This window comes from Phocoena phocoena, chromosome 10 (genome assembly GCF_963924675.1).
Source record: "Phocoena phocoena chromosome 10, mPhoPho1.1, whole genome shotgun sequence".
In the NCBI taxonomy this organism is placed as follows: Eukaryota; Metazoa; Chordata; class Mammalia; order Artiodactyla; family Phocoenidae; genus Phocoena; species Phocoena phocoena.
In genome coordinates this window covers 101,507,101-101,524,636 of record NC_089228.1, presented here as the reverse complement: position 1 = coordinate 101,524,636, position 17,536 = coordinate 101,507,101, and the positions used below count along the sequence as shown (strand labels likewise).

Genomic DNA, 17,536 nt, shown 5'->3' with positions numbered 1-17,536 from the left:
GAGCCTTCGGGATGCTGATAAGCTGCTGGGGGAGGGGCTGCCGTGGGCAGGAGGCCAGGCCGAGTGGGCATTTTCCTCATGCCCACATCAGCTAAAGCTGCTTTGCTCTGAGCTGTGCTATAGATGCTGTATGATTTAGAGGGGACAGATTGGAAAGGTGTCACATGGCAGAGAGCCTGGGGTTCTGGGTTTTAAAACAAAAAAGACCTAAACCTTGAGGCCCTCTGGTGACGGTGCTCTTGTGATGACCCTGGGTTGAGCTCAAAGGCTTCATGACATGACAAGCAGAACCGTCTTCTAGGGACTTCCTCGGTGGTCCAGTGGTTGAGACTTTGCCTTCCCGTGCAGGGGGTGCGGGTTCGATCCCTGGTCGGGGAGCTAAGATCCCACGTGCCTCTCAGCCAAAAAACCAAAACATAAAACAGAAGCAATATTGTAACAAATTCAATAAAGACTTTAAAAATGGTCCACATCAAGGGGCTTCCCTGGTGGTGCAGTGGTTAAGAATCTGCCTGCCAATGCAGGGGACACAGGTTCGAGCCCTGGTCCGGGAAGATCCCACACGCTGCAGAGCAACTAAGCCCGCGCACCACAACTACTGAGCCTGCGCTCTAGAGCCTGTGAGCCACAACTGCTAAGCCCACACGCCACAGCTACCGAAGCCCCCGCACCTAGAGCCCGTGCTCCGCAACAAGAGAAGCCACCGCAATGAGAAGCCCACGCACCGCGACGAAGAGTAGCCCCCGCTCGCCGCAACTAGAGAGAGCCTGCGTGCAGCAACGCAGCCAAAAAATAAATAAATAAAATAAATTTTAAAAAATTTTAAAAAACATGGTCCTCATCAAAAAAGCCTAAAAAAAAAAAAAAAGAACCGTCTTCTAGCCAACACCTAGTGAAGGCAATGATCTGACCAAGATCGTATGGCTCAGAAGAGGAGGAATTGCGATTTGAACCCAGTTCACAGACACATGCCATTCCCTCTACCCAGAATCCTGCCGGGGGTGGAACCGCTTCCCCCAACCTCCTTTCACCCAGTAAGTCCCTCCCCCTGTGAGGTCAGCTCATGGCACTTGCACAGAACCTTCTCTGACCCACCATCTAAGTCAGTCGCCCTTTTCTGTGGCCCCATGGCTCCATGTTCCTCTTCTCCCAACGCCTTAGTGTAGCTGCAGTTCTCATTGCTTGGTAGTTCTTTAACACCTGTCTCTTACGCTACACTGTGAGCTTCATGAGGTCAGGTCTGTTTTGTTCGTTTGCTTTGCTTTCTTCCATCATTGGGTCCTCAGCGCCCAGCAGAGCACATGCCGTACACTGCATGTTCACTCCATTTGTTGAGTGAATGAATGAATGGAGTAGATGGACAGACAGATGTCTAGCCTCCCAGGCAGTGATATTAAACATCACGTGTGCTGCCCCCGAGATCCCTTCTCGCTCTGACCACCAGTGGTCCTGGCAGGGCCGTCCCGGGGGAGAAGGACTGGGATGAATCCAGGACCAGCGAGGACGGGCCGGAGCCCTTGCCAGCTCACTGTGAGGGGAGCTCCTATTCAGCCTGCTCTGTGGGTCCCGGGTGGGCTGCCCCGGAAGTGGTCCAGCATCAGGCTCTGCAGAGGGAACTCAAGCTTGAACCAGAAAGTCTCCGCGGTTCCTGATCCTGGATTCTGTGATTCCGTAAAACATGCTGCTTGGATGAATGGTGTATAATCAAGCTCTCCCTGCTGTATTCCAGCCTAGAGTATCATGGCTAGAGGAAGCTCGTCCTCCCAGCCGAGTCCCAGTTTAGTCCCTCTCTCCCGTAACCTCTCACTCAGTATCTGTCGAGAGATGACGCTATTAGTTAGCCCCGGGGAGTCCCTTCTCAAAAGCATTTGCAAAGTAACCATAAATCATTGGAAATATATATAAATTTCTCTCTACTAATGTGTGCTTCCTTCATAATTAACTAGACACTGAGTCTCTCAAAGTAGTTAGCCCACTTTCTCCAAGACTCACTGAAGAAATAAAAGCTATACGACACAGCACACTCCTGGCTAGTCCTACTCATGAGTAATGGGGTTGAGGAGAGCTCTATAGCATACTCCTTGGTTGGGTGGTTCTTCATACCAGATGGGTGACATCGTACATACCCTTATATCTCGGGAACCCTCTGTTGTTTGGGGCTGTGAGATCTCAGGGCCCACCTCTAGGTACAGCAAAACTGCCCAGAGCAGAGGTCCTACCAGCCTCTCACAGGACTCCCGTACAGACCTCATCCCGGACCCGGTGGTCTGGGCTGATTGCTGAATGACGGATTTTCGGTTGAGCCTTCTTAGCCAGGATGATAAGGCCCTCTCCCCGCAGATCATGCATCCTCTGGATGGCTCTCCATTGGACCACTTATACCTGGAACATACCCTCAGCATCCTTTGTTGAAACAGAAGAGGAAACACGTAATGAACGCCCCTACCAGTACCACGAGTCATTCGCCACCTAGATTACGCTCTTTGCCCTTCACCTGCTGAAATCCTCCTCGTCCTCAAGATCCAGATCTAATCTCATCTCCCTGCCAGTCTTTTCTAACCCCTACGTCGTTTACAGTCTATGCCCTCCATTTAACACGTAGCACTAACAGCATTGTCCTGCTAGCTGTCATTTCATGCATCCATGTCTCAGCCCCCAAGCAGATGGTAATCTAGCCTCATCCTTCTTTGTCTTATTTTGCGATACCTCTTCCCCCTCACTCTGCTGCTCTGTTGTACCCAGAACGGCCACTCCATGAATATTTATGTATTGATCAAGCAATGCCTATCCCTGTCCTGTACCTCCTCAGTGTCTGCCTCCGCACAGAATAAATCATTGTGGATCAATTGATTGAGATGAAAATGTAGCACTTCACCTGCCAAACATCTTGTGTTCTGTGACCTGGCTCATCCCCTGAGGTGCCAGTGCGTTCGGGAAGCTGCGGTGCACCAGCACGGAGTTAAAGTTAGCTCTGTTGACTTGGGCTGTGCAGACGCAGCCAGGGAGAAAAGGAAAACCTCTTCCAAATTCCCCACACGGAGGAAAAGCACAGAGCTTTGGAAATCTGTGCAACATGAGACGTTACTTCAGGCTTGTTAGAAATGTAGGAGGATGGCTTGGAAGACAATGGATAGTTGAAAAGCACTTTTCAGATACAGTAAATGCGGTTAGAGCACGATAGGCAGCGGTCCTAGAAACCATTTGTGTAAAACGCAGGGCAGCCTGGCTGCTAAGTTCCTGAAATCAAGAAGAGGAGCCGTCTGGGCAGGTGGACGTTGTTCTCTTGCGATGGTCCTGCCACCGGCCAAACAGTGGTCTGCTGGGGTTTTCCATTGTTGCTTTCTGTTTGTTTATCTTTAGTACACATTCGAGTTCCCAACTTCCTCTTCTAGTAATAGTCAACTAGGTTGTTCCGGCGGACTCTCCTCCTCCAAAATGAAAAGTTTATTGTGATAAAATATACATAACATAAAATTTACTCTCCTCACCATTCTTACATATACAGCTCAGTGGCGTTATGCAGCCGTCACCTCCATCCACCTCCAGAACTTTCTCATCTTCCTCAGCTGGAACTCTGTCCCCGTCCCTCAGACCCTGGCGACCAGCACTCTCCTTTCTGTCTGTGAATTTGACGACTCCAGGGACCTCATGGAAAAGGAGTTGTTTACTGTTTGGCCTTCTGTGCCTCCTTATTTCACTGACTGTAATGTCTTCAGGGTTCCTTCAGGCTGTCGCATGTATCCTATGAGGATCCATCTGTACAGATGAGGAAGGGGAAGCTCAGACAACTTGTCCAAGGTCATTCGGGCCTTTCTGTGTGGCCCCCACTGAGGGTCTAGAATCTTGAGCCACATAAATAATAAGACCGATTGCTAACTGTAGCTTGAACTGTGCTAAACCCTTTACATATACTATTTTCATTCAGTCCATCAAAAACCCTGTGAGTACACGATCTGGATCTTAGAACAAGAACCTGGACCAGCGATTAAGAGCTGGCCCAAGGTCCGAGAGCTGGGAAGCAGTAGGGCTGGCTGGGCTGCCCCCCGAGCCTCCCCGCGGGCGCGTCTATTAGAAAAACGTCCCCAGCGCAGTTCTTTTCATATGGACGTGCACGTGGGGACCAAGAACACAGGCCCGCCCCCCGGGAGGCAGGGGCACGACCTCCTTCCTCCTGGCTGCCTGGTCTGAGACCCTGCCTCGGAAGAACCGGGAACTTTGCGGGGGTTGATGGGAGTGAAAGGGGTGTTGGGGGACGTGAGGCGCCCCTGAGGACCTGCCAAGTGTTTGACGTGAAAAGGCGCGTCTTGCCTGCAAAGCGCGTGTCTCCTGGGACCTCTTCAGCTGCCAGCATGCGGGCGGCCCGGGAGCGGGGGGCAGCTCCGGAAGCGGGTTCCTCTCACCCGGCCCCGCTTTCCCTCCTTCGGGGCCTGGCTTGGAGCTGTCTCTCCCACGGCGCTAACCGTGGGGGGAACCATCTGCTTTGGTTTCTGGTGACTGACGCCAAGGAACAGAAATCCCTGTGGGAAGAGACTGCAGCCACAGAGGTAGTGAGAGGCGGTGACGTCCACACCACGGACTCGGAGGCTCGGCTCCGAGCGGCCCTCGGGGGCGCCAGGCCTAAGGCCGAGCGTCTGAGCGTGGGAAGCAGACGGCTCGGGGGCGGAGCGTGCGTGATGGGGCAGGGGCGGGAGAAGGCAGTGCATGGGAGGCCAGTTCAGTCCAGAGGGTCTGTGCCAACCCGAGACCCACCTCCTGCGGGGCCTCTTCCCTGGAGAGCCGGCCTGGCTGTCACCCAGCGACCCCCATGGCGCCTGCGGAGTCCCTGCGTCGCCCGCCCCGAAATCCCTCCACCGGGCACCCCTTCCCTTTCGTCCACGCGGGCCCTGCAGCCACTCGGCCCCTCCAGAATCCCCTCTGTCCTCTGCACTGACTCCTGGGATGCAGACCTGGGGGGGCCGGGCGGTCACTCGGTCCAGCCCTCTCCCTGGTGAGGTCAGGTGGCCGTCACACGGCCGTGGCTGGGGCCTGGGGCCTTTCCTGCATTAAACCGACGCGGCCTCTGTTCTCGAAAACCCCAGGGCAGTTCATGAGGAGACGGGCGCACCGTCATCGGACCTGAGGTCTTATGATCACGATTTCACTTTTTCCTCTTCCCTTTGGCTTCCTTTTTTTAATACGGGGAAGGTAAAGGGGGGAAGTGATTTCCTTAGTTTCTAGAGCACTTGTTTAGATCGTGCCCGGTGCTGAGCGGTAATTCACCTCTCTCCCTGACTCCCAGCCTCCCCCCACTTTCCCAGCCAGGCTCCCCAGCGTGCCCCCCTGCCCTCCCCCCGGCATCCTTCCTCTCCCCATCAGCCCTGCAGGTAAAGGAGGTGGGGGACAAAGCAGCGGGCCGCCGGGGTCTCGTCAGCATCTGCTGGCGTGTCAGCACCAGCCCCGGGAGGCACGTGTCATCCTCACGTCACAAGGGGGGCACCAAGGGCTCGGTCGCACAGACAGCAGAGGCCGGGGACAGAGTGGAAGTCGGACCCCTGCTGCAAGTCTGGGTTCTTCTCCACCCCTCACCCCCCATTTCCCTGGCAACCAGCCCCCTCCTGATCCCCTTCCCATCACACTGTTCCCCTCACCGGAGCCTCCCGACCGGGCGAAGGGCGCGGCCGGGTGGCCGTCACACTGAGCTTCAGCATCACACGAGCAGGAGCGAGTCGGTGCTCCCACTGCCTGGTCCCCCGAAAATGGCACCTGCCCCAGCACAGCACCGTCCCTGCTGTGGAGCAGCCCCTGTAGGTAGGTCGCGTCAGCAGGGACTGTGGGCGTAGCGACCCATTCTGGGAGGTGCCCAGCGCGCCACGGAGAATGTGAAGGGGCTGCTCTCGTCACCGACGGAAAAGCAGACACTTCCGCTGTCTCGGGAGCAGGTGTTGGCGGCCTCCGGGGAAGGACTTGACCTCGCGGTCGGAGCCTGTGTGGTTGCCGGCGTCAACTTGATGGTGGGACGATGGAGGCAGTCCAGCCCTGGCCGGCCCCCTGCCCCAGTGTCCCTTCTGTCCAGGGAAGCCTGGTGGCCCTGGTCCCTGCACAGAGTCCATCACTGGTATGCTGTTACCTGCAGAGCTGCAGTGAGCTTAGCAGTACTTCCTTTTCACTGACTTATCATCGACTTACAATGTGATATTAGTTTCAGGTATACAGCATAGTAATTCAATATTTTTTGTAGGTCATACTCCATACAAAGTTATTACAAAAATACTGACTATATTCCCTATACTGTACGTTACATCCTTAGCACTTGTGTATTTTACGCCTAGTAGCATGTACCTCTTAATCCCCCTCGCCTATTCTGCCCCTCCCCCCTGGTCACCACTAGTTTGTTCGCTCTGTGTTCTTTGGGGTGGGGGGTGCACCTGGGAGCGGGAGTGCTGGGTCACATGGTCATTGTGTTTACCTTCGTGGGAGCCACCGGACTGTTCTCCACAGTGGCCACGTATTGTACGTTCCCACTGGGCTGCTGGTCAGATCCAGCCCCACCACTTACTCGCGGTGTGGACGCGGGCCAGTGACTTCTGCTCTCTCTCTCTCTCTCTCTCTCTCTCTCTCTCTCTGTCTGTTTCCTCATTTGTGTGTCGGGACAGTGATGCTGTCTACCCAGCGTGGGTGTGATGCTTACATGGGTTCGTGGATGTAAGGGGCTCACATACCAGTGCCTGGTATGTAAGAGGCACTATGTAAATAAACGTGTGCTGCTGTTGCTGTTTCTGAGCCAGCGGGGGCCGTGACGGATGAAAGATGGAGAGGCTTTTGGGCTAAAAGAGGCCGCGTTGGGAGGATGTAAAAGAATCAGAAAGGCCCTAATCCAGACAGTTGGGGCTGGCCCTCCGGGCATCCCTCCCTCTGGGGAATCCACCTTCTCACCTGTGCCACGCTGAGCTGTGAGACCCTCCAGCTCCGTGGTCTTCACGGATGGACCACTCCTCAGGGGCGAGAGACTCGGTCCTCCGCTCAGACCCAGGGCCAGGTCCGTGGCTTTCGGTTTCCCCGCCAGCGAAAGAAGGACCAAGTAATCCACCATCTGAAAGCTCCAAAAAGAAGTTTCTAGCAAGCAGACAAAAAGCACTCCTCTCTCCCTCTCTCTCTCTCTCTATTTCTCTCTCTCTCTCTCTCTCTCTCTCTCCAGTGATGTTAGGAAAAGGCAAACCTGGTTGATTTTCAGTTGAGTCTACTGAATTATGGCCAAATATTCTGCCAAATACTGTTTCTCTCAATTTTTAAAATTAATCCATATGTTTATGATTCATTTGCTCCCAACTCATCACAGTGTTTTGTAAAAGCTGTTGGAATCCCAAGAATCCTTATAGGGGCCTTCTTGGAAGCACTTAGAAGCAAGGAGATAAATTTTTTTCCCACTCGTCTTTGGTTGGAAATCTCAACTCGTAGAGGCCGTATTACCAGCTCTTCAGCTGAGAGAGACCTGAGTGAACCACCGAAAGAATATAAGAACAGTGTGGTGAGGGTGCTTTCATCTCACGCTCGTGTGGCGCTTGATGGCTTCCGAGCCCTGTCACCTTGTCTCCGAGGCAGTTGGGAAAAGTCGATGGGGTCAGTGCTGTCACTCTTTCAACGGAGGAGAAACTCAGAGTCAGGACGTGTGTCGTAGCCTGGAAATGAGGAGCCAGTTCTAGGCCCCTGTGAGTCGGGGAGGGGGGCGGGGAGGACGGGCCCCTGCCCAGGCCGGTGGGACAGCAGCCTCCCCTGCAGGAAACCATCCTCCCACCCTTGCTGGGTCACCAGATCTGTCGCCGCACTTGTTCTAGTAAATGTTTGCATCGTCATCAAACAACCCACAGTGCCTCGGCCCTCTTTCTTGCTCAACTAATTTCTCCTCCCCTAGAACCCTCCATCCCTTGGAAACCCGGGATGCTGCCTGGTGATGTTGGGATGGGAGAAGGGCCCTTGCTGTGCACGGGGGCGGGCAGGTGGGTCTCCCGGCTGCCCCGAGAGGCCAGTGCAGCGGGGCACAGCTGGGCTCCACCCCTGCAGGGCACACTGTCCCTAAAGGGCCCCGGCAGGGCAGGCCTCGGCCCTCCAGCCCCAGCGCGAGGCCTACTGGGGAAGCGTCTTGCGGTACACACAGCTTCTGCGTCGGGTGCGTGGCCTGGTGTCTCTGGGGGCCTGGGTCCTACAAAAGGCTTTGCCACCAGGAACCACAGCGGCCCATGCTGCCAGCTCACTGCTGTGCCCACGGGGTTCCCTGCTCACCTCATTTAAAAAGCACAGAAAGAGGCCCCGCTTACCGAGCTCCTTCGGTTCTGTGCCACACACGTGTGTGCTCTGTCTGGTGGTTCTGCTTTGAGCCGTTCTCCGCGGTCGACATGACTGTTATCCACCTTCCATCCTGAGGCCCGGTGCGGGAACCAGCTGGGGTCACCGGGGGAGGACATGGCACCGCTGGGCGTGGACCGGGCGCTGGCTCTGAGGCCTGCCCTGTGGCCGCCGCACTGGCCCACGGAGGCGGATGAGGCTCACGTCGACGGAGGGCTTGGGGCGCCCCGGTGTTTACGGCTACCCTCGCTGCCTCCTAGCTGACGGCGTCCGCCTCCCTCACTGTTGGAGGCAGGGGTGGGAGAGGGAAGGAGAAGGCCGTGGCTGAACGCGGGACGGGGCCGTGGAACGCCGGCAGGGCAGTGCGACCAGCCTCCTCTAGGCCTGAACGCAGCCTCCCACCCCGGGGTTCGGTGGCTACATAAGCATTCGTTCAGCAGCTTTTACGCAGCACCTGCCCTATGCCAGACATCGCCCTGGGCACCAGAGGAGCAAAGTGGAGTAACACGGCCGGGTGCCGTCCCGCAGGGGCGCACAGCGCATGCGATGGAGACCAGCGTCTAGGGGACTCGCTGGGGAGACGCAGAGGCGCAAGCCTGCCCAGCGCCCGGCAGGGCAAGTCTCTTTTCTTTTTTTAATAGAACAGCTTTACTGAGATGTAATTCACGTGTCACACATCCATTTAAAATATTCAACTCAGTGGTTTTTCTAACATTCACCACTATTCCATTCCAGACATGTTCACTACCTTCAAAAGAAACCCCATCCTCATTAATAGTCACTCCACTTTCCACCAACCCCTCAGCCCAGGGCAGTTATGATCTGCTTCCTGTCTGTATGGAATTGCCTACTCTGGGCGTTTCTTATAATGGAATCATATAATACGTGGTCTTCTGCGTCTGGCGTCTTTCACTGAGTGTAATGTTTTCAAGGTCCATCTGGGTTGTAGCATTAGAACTTCATTTCTTCTTATGGCTGAATAATATGCCGTGTAGAGGTAGATTGTTTATCCAGTCATCATTTGAAGGACATTTGGATTATTTCCACTGTTGGGCTGTCGAGAGGAATGCTGCCCTGTGCACTCATGCACAAGTTTGTGTGTGGACAGACGCTCTCATTTCTCTTGAGCGTATGTATACCTGCTGGAGGTCTGCTGGATCACAGGGTGACTGTGTGTCAGGGTCTGAAGAACTGCCGTGTTTAACTTCAGAGGCTCCTCCGGCTCTTTCCCCAGCGGCTGCACCATTTTACATCCCCGCCAGCCACGCGTGAGGGTTCTTATTTCTCCATATCTTCTCCAACACTCGCTATTTTCTGTCTTTTTGATTATAGCCGTCTTAGCTCGTGCGAAGTGGCGTCTCACTGCGGTTTTGATTTGCATTTTCCCTGCTGGCTAATGACGTTGAGCACCTTTTCATGCGCTTCCAGCCGTTTGCATGTCTTCTTGGAAGAATTCTATTCAGATCCTTTGTGCATTTTTAATCAGGTTATGTCTTTTTATTGTTGAGTTGTAGGAGTTCTTTATATATTCTAGATACGAGTCCCCTGTCAGTATACGATTGGCAAATATTTTCTCCCATTCTGGAAGTTATCTTTTCATTTTCTTAATGGTGTCCTTTGAAGCACAAAAGTTTATAATTTTGATGAAGCCCAATTCGTCCATTTTTTCTTTTGTCACCTGTGCTTTTGGTGTCATACCTAAGGAAGCTTTGCCTGGCCCAGGGTCATGAAGATGGACTCTCATGTTTTCTTCTAAGACTGTTATAGTTTTAGGTCTTACGTTTAAGTGTGTGACCTATTTTGAGTTAATTTTTGTCTGATGTGAGGAAAGGGCCAATTTCGTTCTCTCTTGCATGAGGACACAGAGGCGTCCCAGCACCGCTTGTTGAAAAGACATTTCCCCATCGCATGGCCTTGGGGCGGGAAGAGGTGGAAGCGCTGCCCCGCTTCATCGGGGGACCTCAGGGCAGCACCCAGGGCCCATCCAGGCGCGGCCACTGAGTGGAGCCACTGGCCGGAGCTGGAAAAGCAAGGAGTGCGGGGCGGAGGTTTGCTTTCTCCCTTGTCTCGGGCAGGCAGTGGGGTGTCGGTTGGGGCGACGGGGCCAGCGGTGTGGAACCAGGGGTCCCGAGGAGCCCCCTAAGGACCGGCTTCCTCCCCCCGCCACTCAGAGGTACCTTCGTCCCTTACCTGGACCCACAAGGGGACTGAAATGCGAATAGGCCTGCGAGGCACAGTCCTCCCCCTTCCTGGAGGCGGCGAGCAGGGGGAGGTGACCAGCCCCGGGCGGAGGAGGAAAGAGAGCAGATCAGGGAGGCTGGGACCCCCTGCTCAGCGAGGGGCCTGGCGGCAAGATGGGCGGAGAGGGAGCAGGGAGCCCCACCGAGGGCAAGTCCACGAAGTGTCCCAAGTCCCCGAGAAGCACGGGCCCAGGGCCCTGTGGCACCTGTGGGGAACGGCGGGCCTCCCAGGGCGTACGGAGCGCCCAACCCCACCAGAGGCCCCTGTTCAAGTCTCTAGCTCTCCTGCAGGCCCGGGGCGGCCTCCCGCTGGGCAGCGGGCACGTGGTGCGTGTGTTGATGTCCCTGGGACTCTACCCCGGGACCCACTCGTCTGCTGCAGCTTCTCCACCTGCAGCGAGGCAGGCAGGGCTGGCTCTCCCAGGAAGGGGGCTGGAAAGGAGGAATTTGGTGGCTTGAAGGAGAGAAACGGAAGTGCCCGGAGAGGGGAGGGCCAGGCCGGCTGGCCAGGGCCCCGGGGGCTTCCTGATGAGCTGTTGTGTACCCGTGTGTCTCAGCAGCTGCCATGCAGTAGAAGCCTTAGTGCTGTCGGGACCCCATGTTCCAGAATCACCCAGCTGTTCCATGGCAGGCAGGCCAGCAGCCGCCTGGTAGAACCAGGATTAGAGTGATTGTCTGCCCGGCACAGAGATGGCACGATTGGCCTATGCTCCCCACGGCCTGCAGGGGGCGTGCTTGGTCCCTAACCGCTCTGCTTGTCAGGGTCCGCCTCGGAGCCCAGGGCCCCCGCCCAGCTGCTGAATCAGGGCCGGCCCAGGAAATCGATTTGCAAGAAGCTTCCCTCCCAACGGATGCACTCAGTCCAAGGGGACCCAGCGGTCAGCGTTCCTGTCACCAGCTCCTCTGTAAGGGACATGCCGGCCGTCAGCAGGGGTGCGCCTCTGTAGCGCCCCGTCGGTGGCCCTTTGTCCTCCTCAGCTTTCACCACTGCTTCTGCAGGAGACACGCCTGCCTCTCACTCACCTGCCTTTCTCTCCCGTTCTCCAGGACACACAGGACCAGCCACTGCTACCGCATCACCTACCGCCACATGGAGCGCACGATGTCACAGAGAGAGGTCGGGCGCATCCACCAGGCCGTGCAGGAGGCGGCCGTACGGCTGCTGGGCGTCGAGGGCAGGTTTTGATATCGCCACCTCCCCGGCCGTCCCGGGGTTTGCTGAACCAAAGAGAAAAAGATACTGTTTGTGGGCGGAGGCATCTGTCATCTTGTGATAAATGGGTCAGTTTCAGGACTTTCAGAAGATAAAGGATTGCTCTTGAGAAGCTGTTGACATAGCATGTGTCTTTAATTTGGGAAAAGTCGGGGGAAGGAGCAATAATACGAGTTACCTTCTCTTCCTTTCAGAAATGCTTTGCCCGTTGGCGCTCGGCGCAGTTAATTGGTCCCTGGGTTCTGTTAAAGTGTAAACACCAGACGTGATTTCCTACCTGACAGGCTCTTGCCCCCGTGTAATGAGCAGAGCCACACAGAGGGACACACTCCAGACCGTAGAAGCTTTTCTCAATCAGCTCCCGTTCCTTTCTCCCTCCTTTTTCTGTTCTGCAAAGGGCAGGCTGCAGACAGCGCGCGGATGAAATGCCAGGGATCCCTCAGAGGTGGAGGGAGTCACATCTCTGAGCGAGCAGGGTTTTACTTCCTTTTCACAAAGTGGGGCTTGGAGCCGGGGCTCTGGCCCCAGGGTGTGAACAAAGCTGCCTCCGTCCCCTCCCCACACCCCCAGAGGAGAGAGAGCGCCCCGGGGCTGGGTGGCACCCGACACTGCGGGGCCAGGTCCTTGAAGCTCCGGAGAGTTTGTTTCCTAATGGAAGGCCTCTGCTTCCGGAGACGACCTTTATGGAGGACTACGGGGCTTTGATGTTCCCCTTTTTCCATCGCGAGTGCTTTGTGGTCTGCCTGCTTCCCTCCTGGCCAGTTTTCATAATCAGATTCCCTCCCCGTGTGATGCTGGAGGCTGATGGAGGACCGCGTGAGCCCTGGGATAAATATTTGATGAGGGCAGCCATTAGCAGCCCGCGGTGTGGGGGTGGGCAGCTGCTCCAACAGGAAGGAACGGCTGCAATGTCATTTCACCCTCTTACCCAGGCGGACGTGTCCCTTGGATTTTCAAGGGGATCGAGAGCCACATCCCAGCCTGGCCAAGCTGCTGTCCAGGGTCCTGGGGCCACAGGCGCTGTTCCTGGAGAGGAGGGGTCTAAGGCACAGCGTGATTGGGAATCTCTTCTCCAGGAGCATTTGCTAGCAGACCATTCCTGATCCAGCCTGGGGCTGTATTTCCAGAGACCCCTTTTATCCCCAAGACCCCTTAGGCATTCGCGGAAATCCTGGCGTAACACCCAGAAATCATGGCACCGCCCCTCGGCCCACGCCCTGAGCGCATATCTGTCAGATGCCGAGCGCTGTGCTAGGGCCTGGGGGCAGTGCTGACATTCGGAGGGGAGGGCAGACATTCAGGGGGACTCGCAGAGGGCTTTGCTGAACGTTCCTCTCGACGCTCCATGAGATGTAGTCAACCTTCCCCTAAATTTTCCTGTGAGGCCGGAGGAGACCCCCGCACAGTGGCTCTCCCTACCCCACGTCTCAGCGGCCACATGGGGTCCTCTGTCCCCACGTCAGCTGTCTGGTCTCCGTGACGACCGTCATCGCTTGGACGGTGCTTGGCGGCCGCCCGGCAGGGCCATCCCTACGCATCCGCAGGTCACAGTAGAGGAGGACACGTAACGGCGATGGTGGGGTTGACAGTGGCCGAGCCCCGCCCCCCCGGGTGTCCCGGGCACAGCGCACTGCGTGTGTTCAGCCACCTGAGTCTGGGCCGCTGTTCCACGTGCAGTAGATGAGCCAGGAAAAGGCGGACCGGGCCCACCAGGGTCGTGAGAATGGAAGGAGCGCATGCTGGGCCCGGTCCGCCTTTTCCTGGCTCATCTACTGCGTGTGTTCAGCCACCTGAGTCTGGGCCACTGTTCCACGTGCAGTAGATGAGCCAGGAAAAGGCAGACCGGGCCCAGCATGCGCTCCTTCCATTCTCATGACCCTGGTGGTCCTGTTCTTCCCTCCACCCTCCAGGAGTGAGATCAACATGCTCAGGGAGGTGCTGCAAAGCCAGGGCTGGAGGAGGCCTCTCTGACGTCCAAGCCTGTGCTCTTCACGTTGCCCCCAGCTACGCCCCCTGCACTTGCCCGGGCGCTCGGCCTACGATAGGCAGGGTAGGGATTCACTCTGGACACCACAAGACAGAGGGGCCATTGCTGCACTGCGGACGTCACCACCAGGACACTGGCAGCACCACTGCCCAGCCCCGGGACCCTCTCCACAAGGTGCTGGGGCATGTGACATGGGCCCTCGGGGCCAGCCGTGGGTTCTGTATCAAAACCGTTGGAAGGTCCTCTATCATCTGACGCTTCAAGTGGTCAACAGAGTTAAACTTGCTGCTTCAGGACGGCAGGTCAGATTCAGGGCCACAGTCAGCTGGAAAGGTCAGCTGCTGAGTGACAGGAAAGTCCAGAACTGAACAATCTAGGACCCTGCAAGGGTAGTGCGTGCTCCCAGGAGGCTGCGTCCCAGCCCCCGGGAAGGTGGGGCAGCAGGAGGAAAGTTCTTCTTGCCCTCGGTGACCAGTTACTTGAGATCCTAGTGGCTCTGGTCTCCTAGATGGCGTCTACAAAAGCCAACAACAGCAACACACACACCCAAAGCCGGTGCCCTGTTCAAAGGCAGGGGCTACAGACACTTGTACAGGCAGGAGACCGCCCAGCTCGGGCCCCTTGTCTGGCCCATTCCCAAGTCTGGGGCCGGTCTGGGGCGGGTGGATCAGGTGCCTCATGGAGCATTGGACCGAGCCTGAGGCTGAGCTTCGATCAGGCCTAAACCTGGCTCTGCCACGGTGAGTCACTTAGCATCCCTGAGGCTAAATGTTCTCCGCTCTGAGATGGAGGTGACGACCCTCTCCTCCGTCCAGGGACCGAGTGTGGACGGCTCAGCAAGGAGGAAGAAGATTGTGTGTAAAACTCTTAAGCATCTCATTTGAGCCTCACACAGACTCTGAAACTTAACCACAGCACGTCCACCTAGGAGCTAAGAACATGAGGCCAAGGACCAGGCCCGGGGTCCTCCCATGAGCGGGAAATTGACCTAGGATTGAAGGCCCGCTCTCTGTAAGACCAAAGCCCGTGGTCTTCCTGCCGTGCCCTGTGTCTGCCAAGAAACGACACGGATGAGAACACAGTGGCGGTGCCTCGCCCTTTGCAGTCTCAGGTGTGAGATGGGGGCGCCCTCCACAGCCTTTGCTCCCCAAGTGCAGGCCCGCACGTGCACATGTGTTTGTCTATTCGGACACAAGACTCAAAGAGGGCTTGGCCTGCACGCACTTCCAAAGGACGCGGGGCGACCAGGCCACACTGAGTTAAACAGGAGACTTCAAGGAGGGCACGTGAGGCTGGTTAAACTACAAGGATTGATCCAAGGAGGAAATCAGTTTAACCAGTGGGATCAACGCTAAAGCAGCACGTCCCAGCTGTGTCCCGGCTACACCCTGGGCTGTTGGAGCCCTCGGGCAGGACGGGTGCCCAGGGCTGTGTGCCGACCATGGCCTGCTGGCTGTGTAGTCGCCCTTCTCTCCCAAACAAGAAGGGCTTTCCGGACGCAGGTGTGTGAGACTGGCATTATTACAGAGGAAACTTTGAAATCTATTTTTAACGGCTTCGAATCTATTGAGTGACTCGTTTGAAGTCATCTATATTTTATTACTAATAAGAAACAACTAGGATGCCGAAGCAAGTCAATGGAAAAAGGAAAGTCTTTTCAACAGGTGTGCTGGAGCAACTGGGTCCCCGTGTAAATCAACCCCGACGCCACACGTCACACAAAAATTAATTCAAGATGGAACCTAAATATAAAAGCCCAAACCTTACTGTCAGGCTTAGAGAAGAAAATGTAAAGGACTATCTTTGTGACCTTGGGTAGAGGCGGTGACTTCCTAGAGAGGACACAGAAAGAGCTAGTAAAGAAAAACAATGATCAACTGGACTTTTTCAAGATTTAAATCATCTGCTCTTTGAAACACGTCATTAAGAAAATGAATAGGGGGACTTCCCTGGCGGTCCAGTGGTTAAGAATCTGCCCTTCCACTGCAGGGGGCACAGGTTCAATCCCTGGTCGGGAACTAAGATCCTGCATGCCACGCGGTGTGGCCAGAAAAGAAAAAAAAAAAAGAATAGACAAACCACAGATTGGGAGAAAATATCGTGACACGTATATTCAACAAAGGATTTATATCCAGAATATACAAAGAATTCCTACAATTCAATAATAATTTTTTTAAAAATCTTTTGAAAAATGGGAAAAATTCCTATAATTCAGTAATTTTAAAAAAAAGTTTTTTAAAAAACGAAAAAGCACTTCACAAAAAAAGATTTATAAATGGCCAGTAAGTCGGAAAGATGCTCAACATTATTAAGTCATCAGGGCCACGCATCCAGGAAGCTGCAGAGCAGTGGAACTCATCCGTAGGGGCAAAAAGCAGATCAGAGGTCACCTGGGCCTGGGAAGAGATTGATGGAAACGGGCCCATGGGAATGTTCTCTATCTTGATAGACATGCAGGTTACGTGGACGGGTGCATTTGTCAAAACTCATCAAACTGTATGCTTTAAGATCTGTGCCTTTCGCTGTGCGTAAACTATACCACGAAGGAAAAGAAACAAATCACACGTGCTGCATCTCACAACCAAATGCGCACCACGGCTCCAAAGTGGAGACAGCAGCTCGGCGCCGAGGGAGCAGGCATAGAGGTGGGTGTAGAAGGGGCTCGGGGACTCTGCGGGCAAGATCATTCTTGAGTCGACCGCACACCTGGGGCAGGCAGCTCTCTCCAAGGAGAGTGGCCGCACGGGGGAGGGGACAGGGTGCAGCTGCAGGAACAATAATGTGAGTTGGGGATTCCAGTCACTCGGGGGTTGTGATGAGGGTTGAATGGATTGAAGTGGGCAACACTCAGTTTTTAGCACGATATACTGACCATTACAAGTGAATCCGTATTTTTCTTAAAAACCCACGTTGGGAAAACGTTCTGGAGTTAGAAGGTGGGGATGATTGTTTGACTGTCTGAATACATGAAAATTCACTGAATTGTGTGCTTTGAAAGGGTGAATTTTATGGGATGAGAATTATATCTCAATAAAGCTGTTATAAAAAATGTTAAACATGCATTCACTATATGACCCGGCAACCCCTTCCTAAGGTGTTTCCCAAGAGAAATGAAGCACAGGATGTTACTGAGTCGGGTGAACAAGGAAACCCAGGCAGAGGTGAAGGCAGCTCAGTCTGCCGTCCTCTCCTTCCCGGGGGTTTCGCCCCTGAGAGCTGGGCCAGAGTGAGGCCTGGCGTACGTGCGGATGCTGTTAAGCTGGGGTGTTCCTCCGTCCGCCTCTCCACGGGGGAGGGGCCGCTGGTACCTGACCTCCTCAGGAAGGCTCAGTGGACCTGCCCCCTGCTCTGTAACGTGTGGTTTCCTTACCAGGAGCATGAGAAATGCAGAGTCCCGGGCCCCTTCCTGGACCTGCTGAATGAGAGCCTGCATTTATCCAGGTCCCAGATGATCCGTGTGTGTGTGTGTGTGTGTGTGTGTGTGTGTGTGTGTGTGTGTGTCACATCCAGAGATGCTCTGAGCTGGAGCTGTGCGCTCCTTAGCCAGGAGGATTGAGGCTTAGCCAGGCTGCAAGGCAGCAAACGCCCCCCTTAGATCCTTGGGGCCCTGTTACGATTGAAAGGGTATCCATCCTTCAAAAGGGACCTTGAAGTCCTACCCCAGCACCTCCAGGGCAAGACCCCATTTAGAGACGGGGTCCATGGAGACGCAATGATTAAGATTCCCACGAGGGCTTCCCTGGTGGCGCAGTGGTTGAGAGTCCGCCTGCCGATGCA

At 55.2% G+C, this 17,536-nt stretch overlaps 1 protein-coding gene across 3 annotated transcripts in view; it reads left to right on the top strand.

The window, feature by feature from the left end:
* The window catches only part of FARS2 (phenylalanyl-tRNA synthetase 2, mitochondrial), a 383,626-nt gene extending 371,750 nt beyond the window's left edge, over window positions 1-11,876 (top strand). For 2 of the 3 annotated variants that reach the window (XM_065886072.1, XM_065886070.1), the window contains one exon: window positions 11,607-11,745. In XM_065886072.1, coding sequence (XP_065742144.1) covers window positions 11,607-11,745 — 139 coding nt within the window. Of the gene's footprint in view, window positions 1-11,606 lie in introns of all 3 variants that reach the window. The other variant, XM_065886071.1, reaches the window with a different exon arrangement.
* Window positions 11,877-17,536: the final 5,660 nt, after the last annotated feature.